This window comes from Sparus aurata, chromosome 22 (genome assembly GCF_900880675.1).
Source record: "Sparus aurata chromosome 22, fSpaAur1.1, whole genome shotgun sequence".
NCBI lineage: Eukaryota > Metazoa > Chordata > Actinopteri > Spariformes > Sparidae > Sparus > Sparus aurata.
In genome coordinates, this window is record NC_044208.1 from 9,646,535 (window position 1) to 9,660,185 (window position 13,651).

At 41.4% G+C, this 13,651-nt stretch overlaps 1 protein-coding gene and 1 long non-coding RNA gene across 7 annotated transcripts in view; one reads left to right on the forward strand and one right to left on the reverse strand.

Annotated features, from left to right (window-relative positions):
- Positions 1-13,651, forward strand: part of msraa (methionine sulfoxide reductase Aa) — a 39,316-nt gene that overhangs the window by 9,308 nt on the left and 16,357 nt on the right. For all 3 annotated transcript variants that reach the window (XM_030404972.1, XM_030404971.1, XM_030404973.1), the window contains exons 2-3: positions 11,267-11,335; positions 12,805-12,924. In XM_030404972.1, the coding sequence (XP_030260832.1) occupies positions 11,267-11,335; positions 12,805-12,924 (189 nt within the window). The remainder of the gene's footprint in view (positions 1-11,266; positions 11,336-12,804; positions 12,925-13,651) is intronic.
- LOC115573899 (uncharacterized) overlaps positions 1-13,651 on the reverse strand; it is a 29,511-nt gene that overhangs the window by 7,465 nt on the left and 8,395 nt on the right. The window contains exon 3 of one of the 4 annotated variants that reach the window (XR_003982372.1): positions 3,247-3,360. The exons of the other annotated variants lie outside the window; for them this stretch is intronic. This is a non-coding gene — a long non-coding RNA (uncharacterized LOC115573899). The remainder of the gene's footprint in view (positions 1-3,246; positions 3,361-13,651) is intronic. 4 annotated transcript variants of the gene reach the window in all.

The following is a 13,651-nucleotide window of genomic DNA, read 5'->3' on the forward strand; positions in this document are numbered from 1 at the left end:
ACAGAACAAGGACATAAGTAGGCCTCCGTTTAAAAAGGAGAGGCCCCGTCACAATCAGTGCTTTTACAGGATGGATGTAATCCCAGACAGCATCTGTCGTGGATGGTGTTGCTCTCTCAGATAGATTAAGATGATTAAAGGAGCCTAGTATCCCGGACTGGGGACTGCCAAAATAAAATAGGAGACCTTTTCACACAGAGGTCCCGCAATGTCACCATCATCATCGATGTTGTGGAACCAAAAGAGGCGTGGCGGAGCGCATCGTAACGTTGAGATCTGTGTCGTTTCCACCTGTAAATCCAACAACGTATCTGCAGACTGTTTATAATCATATGGAAGTGTGTGAAAAACACAATATTTGTTGATTTATTGAATTTATTGAAAGAAAATAAAAAAGTCCCACCCAGACAGAACAGACCGAAACAGAGAAGTTTGAAGTTTTACGATCGCCTGCTGTACACTTAATTTACATTTAGTCTATGATGAATATGGTTAATTGACTTGGAGTTCTAATGCTCCTTTTCCAGTCTACTGACGGCTCAAAGTGCTGTACCACACTTAGGAGACCGGGGGAAATGAACCAGCCACCTTCATGTGGGAAACTGTGGCCTCTACAGTTTGTAGCATTCCAAGACAATGTACAGCCTTCATCATTTTGAGTCTATAGTTAAGTGTTTCCAAGATGAAGTCCTCGGGCGGCAGCAATCCTCAACAGCAACCTTGCCCATTGTGTCCGAAGCCCATTGAAGCACTGTGTTTTTATTCTGAGGAACATGAGTAATTTAAGTGCACGGCTTCCTTGAGACGTCCTGCCTGTTGTGAGACGAGCTCAGAAGGCTGTCAGCCGCGGAACAATGAGGATAACACCGACGACTGCAATGATGGGCAGCAATAAAACACGACGATGGCAATCAGAGGAGCTGATTGAGAGGCCCAGATGGAGGGAGAGAGAAACAGGGTGGAAACGGGTGGAGGAGGGAGATGTAGAGGGAGGATGATGATAAGGAAAGAGAGGAGGAGGAAGATGAAGAAACCAGGCAATCAGAGAAAGACACAGGAGGAGGAGGAGGAGGAGGAGGAGGAGAGGGTGGGGGGAGGTTACTTTGTAGATTTAATTGCAGAGCAGTTGAGGCAATCTTTTCTCTCACTGTGTGTGTGCGTGTGTGCGTGTGTGTGTGTGTGTGGACTCTCCAATATCCCCCAGCCAGACATTAGTTGCAGCGTTTCATTCATCACTGTCAGGTCTGGAGCTCCAGGGGGAGGAGACGGGGGAGCCCTGGACGTTCAGGCCAGGTTGTGGCTCCTTCTCAGGGAAGCGTTGTGAGGCTCCCGTCTGGTCTCCTGGTTTTTTTTTTTATTTTTCAGCATGAAGGGAAGGAGAATTGGGGTGTGCCAAATTTAGCTGACGTTGATTTTAAAGTAGGGGTGCAAATCATCGCTTTTGTTGCGATGAGATATGTCAGTTGCTGATATCCAAAAGTCTGCCATGATGTGATTTCAGTTTGATTCCAATTACAGGGCCTGCAGTCGAGACAATATCTGCCCGTTTAACACAGTTTAAGACTGAATGAGCTGAAACCCTTTTCTTTATTGCTTTTTGCCATAAAACAAACCAACACAATAATCATTGTAAATAATTGTAAGCCCTTAAGAGCCGTAAAATGCACTGATTCTGTTTACAACAAGAACAGTTAACAGTAACATCAAACTTGGCTCAATTTTAACTGGCAAGGAGACGAGACAATTGTTTTTCGCCTGCTGCTAGCCCTGTTTGAATGTTTAATAAGAAGTTGCGCTAGGACGGAACAAGGCGACACAGACATGCCAGGGGAATAAAAAAAAAAAAAAAGAAGGTGCATCATGATACGGTTTTCACTCTTTTTTCTTAATCCTGCTGTTACTTGTACATGAAAACACTGAAATTAGAAAGCTGAGGTTGAAAAGACATCAGAGCAGCGTGGGAAGTCAGAAAAACAGAAAGCAGTCACTAACACATGTTCTTGTTCTTGACTCACATCAAGAGCATCACCAACATCCTGCCCAAGAGTAACCCACTCTGACCTAGCAACAACTTCTTTTTTAGTTGAGGTTATTGTCATTTCTTGTTGTGTATGATTGAAACAAAGAAGAAACTTGTGGTTGAACCGTTTTTACTCTTTACAATCATTTACATAACGTTTTAAGAACATGTATTAAAATGTATCATTGTGTGGTCCTATATTATGTGCTGGTGCAACTAACCAGTTAGAATAGATTGTCCTGAGCCCTGAATTGCGTTCATGATAATCTTCAGAAGGTCTGAAAAAAAGGCTTGGATTGAACATGTGAAACCTGCCGAAACCAAATATACACAAACATTTCTAACGTCATTATCGTTGTTTCTGGGAGAATTTTAACCTACAGGAGACGTTTCAGCCACATTTTACTTGACTCCTGTGTCAGCCTGATGTGCAGGTATAAGCGAGCGCTCCACTAGTGGGCAGAAACGAAATACAAAATACTTCATTGCCGTATTTAAGCATACTTTTCAGGTTTCTTTACTTTACTCAAGTGTTTATTTTTTTACTCTGTTTGCACTCAAACATCTGTGCTCTCTAATCCCTACATTTCTAGAAGACGCTTGTTACTTTAGTTTGATGAATTTGAGGGGAATTATAGATTATTCTTATTGTGCGTTGTTGTAAGCCGCAAGACAGATTCCAACCTCAGTGCGCATTGTGCACGGCAGACTTAGCAAGACGAAACACAGACGTAAAAGATGTAGAAGACAGGAACAGACAGAGAGGGAGACTGGAATGGGTAGAAAAGGCGTGTTAGTGTCTCGTACCTGCAGACACCCTGCAGCCCTCTGCCTGGATTTTCTTATTTTCTCACTTTGTCGCTGTTGGGACGCTTTACCAACCCAACATGTGGCTATTTGGCGTCCTGGGAGTGAGACTCAACAGTCAGCTGTCTTTGTGGTGCGTTTAGGAACAGCTGGGACAAATCCTACTGATTCTACCTTTAAGTTGTTAGTCTTTGAGTTGTATTGATATGACGTGAGCTTCAGTCAGCTTTGACCAGAAATGGGCGCTAGAAATGGCCTTCAGAGGGAGACTCATTACTTTGATACTCTGAGTACATTTCAGAACCTGTACTTTATTACTTTCACTGGAGTCAAGAAGTTGAATCAGTACTTCTACATTTGTAAAGAATGTGTGGACTTTTGCCACCTCTGCTAATGTGAGACAGTACGTTTCGTTGAACCTTTTACGACCTCTTCTGTCTCGCCTCATTTCCTGTCAGCTCTGTCCTGTAAGTGCAGTGCAGCGCTGATGTACTTTGAGGTTTACTCTTGGTGCCGTGGTTTTCATTCTGCTCCTGGAGAACAATGGATGGAAAAAACAAGTTAAGTAAGACATATAAAGAAAAAAAGATAAAACAGCAACAAAAAGACTATGACGCAGGAGACTAACTCAGCGTTTAGTTCTGTGTGCCGGGTGACGTAAAGATGCTTTGTCTTCTGGTTTATCTTGCAAATCGTCGGGAAGCAAAATTCATGGACCAGAAATCCGTGTGGTGATACAGCGTGCCGTCATTATATAACAATAAATCCAGTGCTGACCTGTTTATTTCAGCCTCATCTCGTGGATTTTTTTTTTTTTTCATCGTCCTCTGTTTTGTTATCTGCGGGTTTCACTCCAGAAAATTAAAAAGTGATGAAGGGCGCGATGAAAGGACACGAAGATAAAACGGAGTGTATCGAGTGCTGATTGGACGATTCTGGAGCAGCTCTGCCTGCCTTCACACACACACACACACACACACACACACACACACACACACACACACACACACACACACACACACATACGTAGGCCTGAGCTGAAATAGAGCAGCACTAATGGAGAAAGTGTGCGTTTGTGCACGAGTGTGTGTCCGCGTGTGTTTGTGTCTGTGTGCCACAGATGTCGCCATGGATAAAGGCCTGTTCTGTGATCAGGCTTATTATTGTGACAGGATTTAGGGAGCTGTAGAGGAGACTGGGAGGCAGGCTGGTTACTCACACACACACATACACACACACACACACACACACACGGCTTGTTCCTAAAATGAAGTGGCTCGCTGTTTGATGTGAAGTGTCCTGAAGTGCTTTCTAACCTCTTTCACTGCTCTTTACTGCCAAATAAAAGAAAATTAGTTGCCAGGACAAACAAGACAGAAATCTGGCTTTAATATCGCTGAAATTAAAATCGTTTTGCTCACTGAAACGCGAAAAACAACCCCGCTCTCTTTTTCTCCTCCATTTACATGACAACGAGAGTGTCAGTTGCGCAGCATAACAAGATATTTTGTGTATTTTTAGCCGCACGTCCTGAATGTTTGTGTGTCTGCTCAGGGCGCGAAGGTATAAGAGATGCCGCGAAAATGCAAGAAACGCATCGTCCCGAGTCGCGCGCACACACATGCAAGCACACACACACACACGCACATTCGACCACGCACCAGAATACAAATTCAATTAATCAACAAGAAGCGCTGTTATCATTCCCAGAGAGATAAAGGCGACCACAAGAACAGGCATTTCAAAGGAGTGCAGCGTGGAATAATTAATCTCCAGAAAAATGCCTCCATATAAACAGAATGTGTGTATGTGTGTGGCTGTGTGGGTGTGTGTGTCAGAGGAAAGATAACTGTAGAATATTAATGAATGTTTTTGAAAAGGTGGTAATTTTCTGTCTCTTTCTTTCCCTCTCGCTCTCTGTTGTGTTGGGGAAATTATTTACCCCTCGTCTCAGCCTCACGTGGCTTTTATTTTGTAGTCTACTTTATTTACCCCTCGTCTCAGCCTCACGTGGCTTTTATTTTGTAGTCTACTTTATTTACCAGTTGCTTCTCGGATAAAACTGCATCACGATGTGCTTGAAATCAAAAGCAGAAGATTTGTGATCCCCAATGACAGGATAGTGGTTCTCAAAGCCATATCTGATGTACAGCGCCAGTCTTTATTTGGATTTTGGGTTGTGTTCAGTGAAAGGTCCTGTCCTTGCTGCTGCTAGGAAACATCATAATCTACTTAATTGTACGAATGATTCCAAGATCCAATTTGTGATCTTCTGTCCTAATTTCAAAAATGTCCTATAGACCACAACCAGTCTTGTAAAGCCTCGGAATTCCTCCATTGGCACCATTATAACGCAACTTTGCACAATAGATTATGTTTTAGCACAAGCTCCTCATATACAAAACTTACACATTGCGATGAAGAACCACGTGAGGTAATTCATCCAATCAGCATAGACATCTTATTGGCCACATCCCTCTAGTTTTTTGTCAATGTAGCGTGGATCTGTTTGTCAGTGAGCTTATAGAAAGCTTTGAACCAAAGAAAAAGAACTCATTCAATACCTTGTCACCTAAAAATGGGTTGTGTACGCCTTGAAGATAGATCAAGATCTGACATTGTGAGATTGCTCATTCTTACTGTAGTTATTGCACCAGTAACCATTACTTCAATATATGCAGATATGTTGTGCAGACGTGCTGGGTGACAAGATTGATTTTACATTTCTGTTCATGGATATAAACTAAAGGGAAACAAATGAATATGGCTGGCCAACAGACGATGCCATCTCCCATCGCTGATAGATCACATACATCAGCTACTGAGCCCTGACTGTCATAACCTCATGATTTAATAGCGCTTTTTAAAAGAGGCGGAATATGTGGCGTCTCTTCAGATTTTTTGTAAGACAGGAGCTGTCAGCATTTGTGATCTGAGAGAAAATTAAAGAAAGCTCATTGCTGCCTATTGCAGCTTTGGTGGTCCAAAGACACTTGGTTGCATTGTTGACAGAGGCATTTCTTTTTCACGCTGCTCATGTTTCCATGATTCCTTCTGTTTTCTTGGCTTAGCTTCGTCAGTGTAGCTAGCTCGCAAACTTTTCTTTCAAGGGTCTGAGGCTGAACACAGCTAAGTGTCAGACACGTGGTGAATGCGAAGACCATTTTCAATCCGACACGGGGGGCGTGTGTCGGAGATGATGGGAGATGGCTGGCCTAAATAAGTGGGTCAGTGCGACAGTTGGAAACAGTGGCGACTACAGTGGTCGGCTAACTTAAACATTTGGCATCATGGCAACTTTGGGGGGACAAACTACCTCAGATTCAGAAACACATCATAACCATCACCCACACCAATAGTGAACTTCAGATGTGTCGATAATATCGATTTTTGTGCTTTTGACAGAGCCATGCCAGCAGCACCCCTCTGTTTCCAGTCTTTATGCTGAGCTCAGCTAATCACCGCCTGGTTCTAGCTCTATTCTTAATACACCGACCCGAGAGCGTTAAAGGGATATTCCGGTGTAAGTTTAATCCATGGTCTAAATCAATGTGAAACTGTGTTAGACTCCCTCTCGAGAGATCAAGTTAGCAGACCGCTAATTTACGGAGTTTTATCAACCTCAGAAACGACCGCGCGACAACAATACACTGCAGTAAATGGATCCATGTATAAACTGCCACCAAAAAGCCACAAATAATGCTCAGAACAGCACCAAACTTCAGCAACAATACAAATAGGGTCTCAGCACATAGTCCGGGATATCTAACCTCCGCTAGCTTAGCTAGGGAAGCTATTGGGAGGCTATAAACAGATTTCAACTCTCCTCCATCAGCTTCCGGGTCGGGGAAGTCCCGATGCGACGATTACCGAGTGCAGTTAGAAATGCTCAATTCCTTTCTTTTCCCTGTCCACTCTCGATAATAACTGTTATAAACTGGCAGGTAAGACACATATGAACTTTGATTACTTTTCCATGGAGTCATAATCATACATTTTCATCCATGAGCCGCGGAACTCTACTGCACTCGGTAATCGAGTCGTCGGGACTTCCTGTCAACAGGAAGCTGCTGCAGAAGAGTGGTAAACTTTGTCAGCTTTTCAGTAGAAATCCAGCTAAGCTAGCGGAGGTTAGATGCCCCGGACTATGTGCTGAGACCCTGTTTGTACTGTTGCTGAAGTTTGGTGCTGTTCTGAGCATTATTTGTGGCTTTTTGGTGGCGGTTTATATTTGGATCCATTTACTGCAGTGTATTGTTGTCGTGTGGTCGTTTCTGAGGTTGATAAAACTCCGTAAATTAGCGGTCTGCTAACTTGATCTCTCGAGAGGGAGTCTAACACAGTTTCACGGTGTGTTAGACCATAGATTAAACTTACACCGGAATATCCCTTTAATCAATTTTGTCAATTAACGCTCGGAAATAGAGCAAAAACAAAATGTGTTCACCGAAATGCTTTACTCACTCCTTTAGCAGCACAGACTTATGTTGGGGCTGCTATCTGTGTCTCCTTCAAAGCGGCCGCAATTAAATCAATTAGTTGTCAATTATTAGATTAATCGGCAATTATTGTGATGCTATTGTGATTTTTTTCCTCCTCTTTGAAAGTAAACTCAATATCTTTGTGTTTTGGGAAATACCATTTTCTGATATTTTATTGACCAATAATAGACCAATCCGGAAAATAAGGGGCAGAATAATCTGCATTGAAAATTATCGTTAGTTCATTTGACTCAAAATGTGGACAGTACAATGTCAATCTACACACTTAGAAATTGAATGCCCTCGTTGCGTCGGGAACTTAAACACGAGTCAGAAACAACATGTCTCGTGCCGGAAAGCAGCTTCTTATAACGAGCGCAAACTCACCGCCAAGTATCGATCGAACTCTGATCTTCCAGAAGGAACTGCACGTGTGTTTGTGTCTGTTATCTACGATGAAGAACAGTAATTATAGAATAAATGTGTGTATATTTCAGAGCCTTCAGATGTCTTTAGAGGTGCAGTTGGAAACAAGCAACAAGACTGATCTGTTTCTTCTGCGTCCAGATTTTGTTTTCTCTTAATCATGCTCTCCACACGCACACACATGCGCGCGCGCACACACACACACGGACAGGAAGCGAGCCGTAAGACTCATTAGTATTCTGTCTGGACTTATTGTCTTTCCCCACTGACATTTACATTTAAATTGTTTATCTCTCAGTGTATGTGTGTGCGTCTACGTGTGTGTGTGTGTGTGTGTGTGTGTGTGTGTGTGTGTGTCTGTAGCCAGTAATGAACATGCCTTTGCTGGTCCCTGAAGGCAGCCATTACTAACACACACACAGAGGATAATGTGGGAGGAGGAGGGGGGAGGAAGAGTATCTGTAGCTGTATTAAGATGCAGGATCTCACATTTTCAGTTCTTAATGGCTGATGCTTTTTGGACTGAAGTCTAGTTTGTGCTCAGGAGTCAAACGTCAGTTTTAATTTTCTCTTCTTTTGGTGTCTCGGAGTTGTATTGTCATTGTCTCATTCTGTTTTTATTTGTCTAAACATTTAGTCTTCCCATCATTTTCAAGCAAATAGCTAACATGAAAAGGGCATTATTGACTGATACAAATGTAACAACCTCTTACTGATGTTGGGGTCAACAGTTTAAGGAAAGCACCTTGGATATGATTTTCAATTAGATGCTCAAGATATGGTCAAAGACGTTCTATGTGGTGACACATTTATCAGAAAAATTGCACAAAATAATATATAGAAAATATTAAACTGCTTTTTTTTGGCCTTTTATGGCTTTATTGATAGTACAGCTGAAGATATGACAGGAAACAGGGTGAGAGAGAGAGGGGGAGTGACACGCAGCATAGGGACCTGGGCCGGGAGTCGAACAATCCTTGAAAGTGCTTGAATTTCAATGTTGTGTTTTCAAGGTCTGAAAAGTGCTTGGATTTTAGTTTAAGTGCTTGAAAGTGCTTGACATTATAACTCTGTGTCTTTCACAAAATTGGGATCAGACTGGATAATTAATTTCTGAAGTTTTTGCTATTATAAAATATAATTTTAGATGTTTACAGCATGATACAATGTACATAACTGTGATAAAAAGTGAAGAAAAAAAAATCACAAGTGTATATATATTCACCCCAGCAATAAGGTGCTGGAAAATCTTAAAAATGACCCTTAAAAGTGCTTGAGAAGTGCTTGAATTTGACCTTGAAAAAAGTGTAAAAACCCTGTATACAGCACCATTCACCAGTGCTGATGCTGTCTTAATGCTGTTGGCATTCATTCAAAAGTACTTTTAATTTGACTTTATTATTCTGTTTTTAATGGACATGTGACTCCGATGTTAATTTTACAAACATTTTTCAGATCTTTGTCAGCCATTTTGGTAATATTTTTAATCATTGTCTGGACATTTTTGCTCTTTCAGCTGATACCAGTGACCGAAAATTATCTGCTTTTCATGACCGATGCCAATATGAAACTGATAATCTCACATTTTTTAATTTTATGAAGAAGTTCATGACCTGTAGTTTATACACACCTGAGTGCAAGAAAGGCAAAGGTGGATGATTTAATATGCCACAGCTCTAATAAGATTGCGTACACACTAGCAGACATTTCCCTCCTCTCTGAAGCCTTCTGGAACATGTTTTGCAAATTGCAATCATGTTGTCTTCCTCCGAAACTGTGAAAGACGTCCACGCTGGCGACGATGTGTGTGGTTCTCTAGGGCCCACCGTGTAGCTCTACCAAGGTGCAGCAGTTTGAAATTACAAGCGTGAAAACAGCCTTCTTCTTCTTCATCGTTGTCTTTTTCTTCTTCTTCTTCTTCTTCTTCCTCGTTTTTGTCATCTCCTTCTTCTTCTTCTTCTTCCCCTCTTGTATATTGGCAGATTGCAAACCAACTGTCGATGTGCTAACTACCACCTACTGATGGCATTTGTAAATGCTGCACTTGTTGAGTCAATAGAAGCAATTTGGCTTCCTATTATCAGCTCTACTTATCGGCTTTGATTTCCCTGATACTAATAAATAGCTGATTATATACATTTCCCAACATCAGGCAGGTGTTTTGTCATGCATCCCTAATTTTACTCACATTTTAATCTGTTGTCAGGCACAATCTGTTTGTATCAAACATGCAATATGACCAAGTGAAATATCCATATGTAATTTAAAATTAAAGAAAGGTTGAATATGTCTCAATGTCCCGAATAAATAAAGCACTGTAGTGAAACGGAGATGCCCGGGCCCTTAGAAATCATACTCTCCAGATTTAAGGGAAGCTTAAGCACCAGTCTGACTGTAAAGATGGAAAATGGCTGTAGCGGCTCTGAACCTTCATCCCTCACAAGACAGAGAAAAAAAAAGACTGTGTTTCTGACAGAAACCTTCAGACAGTCGCTCTGACGCTGTCTGTCTGTCTGCTGATGAAAGGCTGCTTGAGTAATCAGACAAACAAGGATGATTCAGATGATGTTTGTGTGTCCTTGTGTGTTTGTTTGTGTACCAAGTTTAGATGATCTGAACACAGTAAAATGAGAATACTGAATCTGATTGCCATGAAGTCTTCCTCACAATTAACGCTTTGATTGTGTGTGTGTGTGTGTGTCTCTGTGTGTGTATTTCTGTGTTTGGAGGGCTGCTGATTGGTTGGCAGTGTCCATCTGGCTGCTTTGTCTATAGGCATGCTGCCCCACACAACAATTATGCTTCCATGCATGAAGACTGCTTGTGTGTGTGTGTGTGTGTGTGTGTGTGTGTGTGTGTTTGTGTGAAGAAGGGGTAAGGAGGGGTGGGGGGATCCAGATGTTGGGTTCATTCTCATTCTACCCCATCCCATTTATTTTAATCCATCTCCCTCCCCCACAGCATTGTACTGCACACCATCTGTACACACACACACACACACACACACGCACACACACACACACAAAGCATTCGCTCACACGTGTACTCACACACACACACACACACACACACACACACACACTGCCTCCAGCTCCACCAGGTGGCTGGGTGGCCTCAAATGGGTCCTCGTGCACCTCTGGCTCCGTGTTGATTGGAGTGAATGCAGCTCGTATGAAATTAAGCAGAGCTGCTCGCCACTGTTAAAGTGGGTCACTGTGTGTGGGTGTGTGTGTGTGTGTGTGAGTGTGTGTGTGCCTCAGGGGAATGCAGTACTTCAGTTTTTGTTTTTTTTGACGGAGGAGTCTTATGAAAATTGTATCTCAAATATATGGTACATCTGGCGAGCTGTTTGGGAGTCATTTAAATCTCATGCAGTTCGGGTTCACTGTAATCAAAATGAAGCTCAGGTGTTAATATACTGTATACGTCACGTAATCATCTACATGCCATGTTCTGTTTGATCTTCTCTTATTACTTTACTTATTACTTTAATGTTATCCTCATTCTGTCTCTGTGTCTCTTTCTGATGCAGCCAAACATGATGTGAACGGAAACAGGACTATTCCACCTTTCCCAGAGGGGACTGACATGGTCATGTTCGGTAAGTGTCCTCATGTCTGAAACGAATGTACGAAGAAATAAAGGCAGTTGGACCGTGGTGGTATGGCTTCAGCATTTGTTTTCCATCTCAGACATCTGTGCTGACTTGTAAATTGTATTTTCATCATCATCGTGACACGAACACACACAATTAACACATCACAGTAGACCGATGAATGAGAAAACAGGGGCCGCAACAAACGATTATTTTCATTGTGGATTAATCTGTTGATTATTTTCACGATTTAACAATAAGTTGTTTAGTCTATAAAATGTCGTAAACTGGTAAAAAAACAAAAAACAAACATCTGTCAGTGTTTCCCAAGGACCAAGATGACATCCTCAAATACCTTGTTTCGTCCACATCAAAAAGATATTCAGTTTGCTGTCATAGAGGAGGTAAGAAACCAGCAGATATTCACATTTAAGAAGCTGGAATGAGAGAATTCTGACTTTTTTCCCTCTTAAAATAATATCTATAACCATTTTATCAATTACTAAGATAGTTAGCGATTGATTTAATAGTTGACAACTCATAGATGAATAGTAACAGCTATAACGAAAAATAATTTCATTTAAACGTGCTACGCATTCACACTCAGCATGCCAACATTAGACCAATCAGGTGGTGTCCTGGATACATGGGCCATGCATTCACATCATTTGTGCAGTCAGATCAAACCCCAGACAGCCATTACCCTCAGATTCAGTGTTGTCAGTTTGTTAGCAAAGTTTGTTAGCAAGATGGCTATTGAAGAAGAGAAGAGCTAAAGGGTACTTCTATGTGAGTTAAAACAGTTGAGTCAAAGCAGTATGTTGTCATACATATACCATTAAGTTAATATCCTGTATGTGCACTAAAAGCTTTTTTAAAAAGAAACAGACAGAGAAATAATATAATCAGTTTGAACTGAGTGTCCATGGTGCTGAAATGTGTCTGCTGGGCTGCAACACAACACAATGTTCACATCTTTTCGCTCAGAGGATGTTGATGCCAGCAATGAGACTTTTTCTGCTCGTGTAAAACACCCTTACATTTTTTAGAAGCTTTCTGTGAAAGCTTGAAAATATGAAGAGATAGTATAACCATTGCCAAGCTGACGCTAGTTTTTTTTAACTCGATAAACGTGACTATATCTATCTATAGGAGGGCTGCAACTAATATTTTTTCATCATTGATTAATCTGTACGTTATTTTCTTGAAATACTTTAAAGTAGCACCAAAAATGCAGCTCCTACTTTCCCTGATGCCACAGACAAGCCTTCAATTTGCTAAAAAGCTAGTGAAACCTGAAGTTATTAAACTTGCAGTTATGTATGACTAAGAAAGTGTAAAGATGATTAAAATGATCAATTGAATAAGCTCTTATGGTAAGTAAATACTTCACAACTGTGATGCATAGTGTGGCCAGGCCCTCTCTGTGTTGTAATGTTGAAGGTTTGCCATAGCTTTGATATCTTTTCTTGAAGGTATGGGCTGTTTCTGGGGAGCAGAGAGGAAGTTCTGGAGACAAAACGGCGTGTATTCCACCCAAGTGGGCTATGCAGGAGGGTACACATCTAACCCCACCTACAAGGAAGTCTGCACAGGTAAACCCACATACCTTAACACTCACCCCCAAAACTATTGAACATCCGGGGGAATTGATAATAGATGTCGGTACCGAGACGGTCAGCTGAATAATAAACTGGACTGATAAATGCACTTTGATTTAAGGACAACAATCCTACTAACATCCAGTTACATGATTTTTGTCTTCAGTGGGAAAAGGGAACTTAGTACGGCAATGTTTTTTCATCTGAATCTGTTGAAGCAGCACTCGTAACATCATTTAATTGGTGCTGTGTTTGAAAGAGGCTGAAGTTAAACACAAAAAAACATTAACAAGCGTAACGTTGTCACTGGCTACCATGTTGCTTTCTGCTGTCCCTTGTTTTCTAGCCAGTTTTTGATGTTGAAAATTACTCACCAGAGAGAAAAGCAGAAACATGTCAGCTTGCAGTGTTGGTGTTAAAATCATATAAGAAAGGCCAGAACAGACTGTATTTGCTGAGTAGTCTTGGGTCACTTGTAGTGTCATTTAACTGACAGGAAGAGAGTCACACATTGGTTAAGAAGACCAGCTCTGTCCTAGAATGCCCCCTTGACTTAGTTAAGGTGGTTGGAGAGAGGAACTCCCTTAAAGCACAAACTGCTTTATCATCTATTTTACTCAAAATGGGATCTTAATTTACTAAATGAACGTCATGTTGTATTGAGGAGGAATCGAAACTAGAGATTGAGATCATAAACTCATTAAGAATCTATTTACTGAGG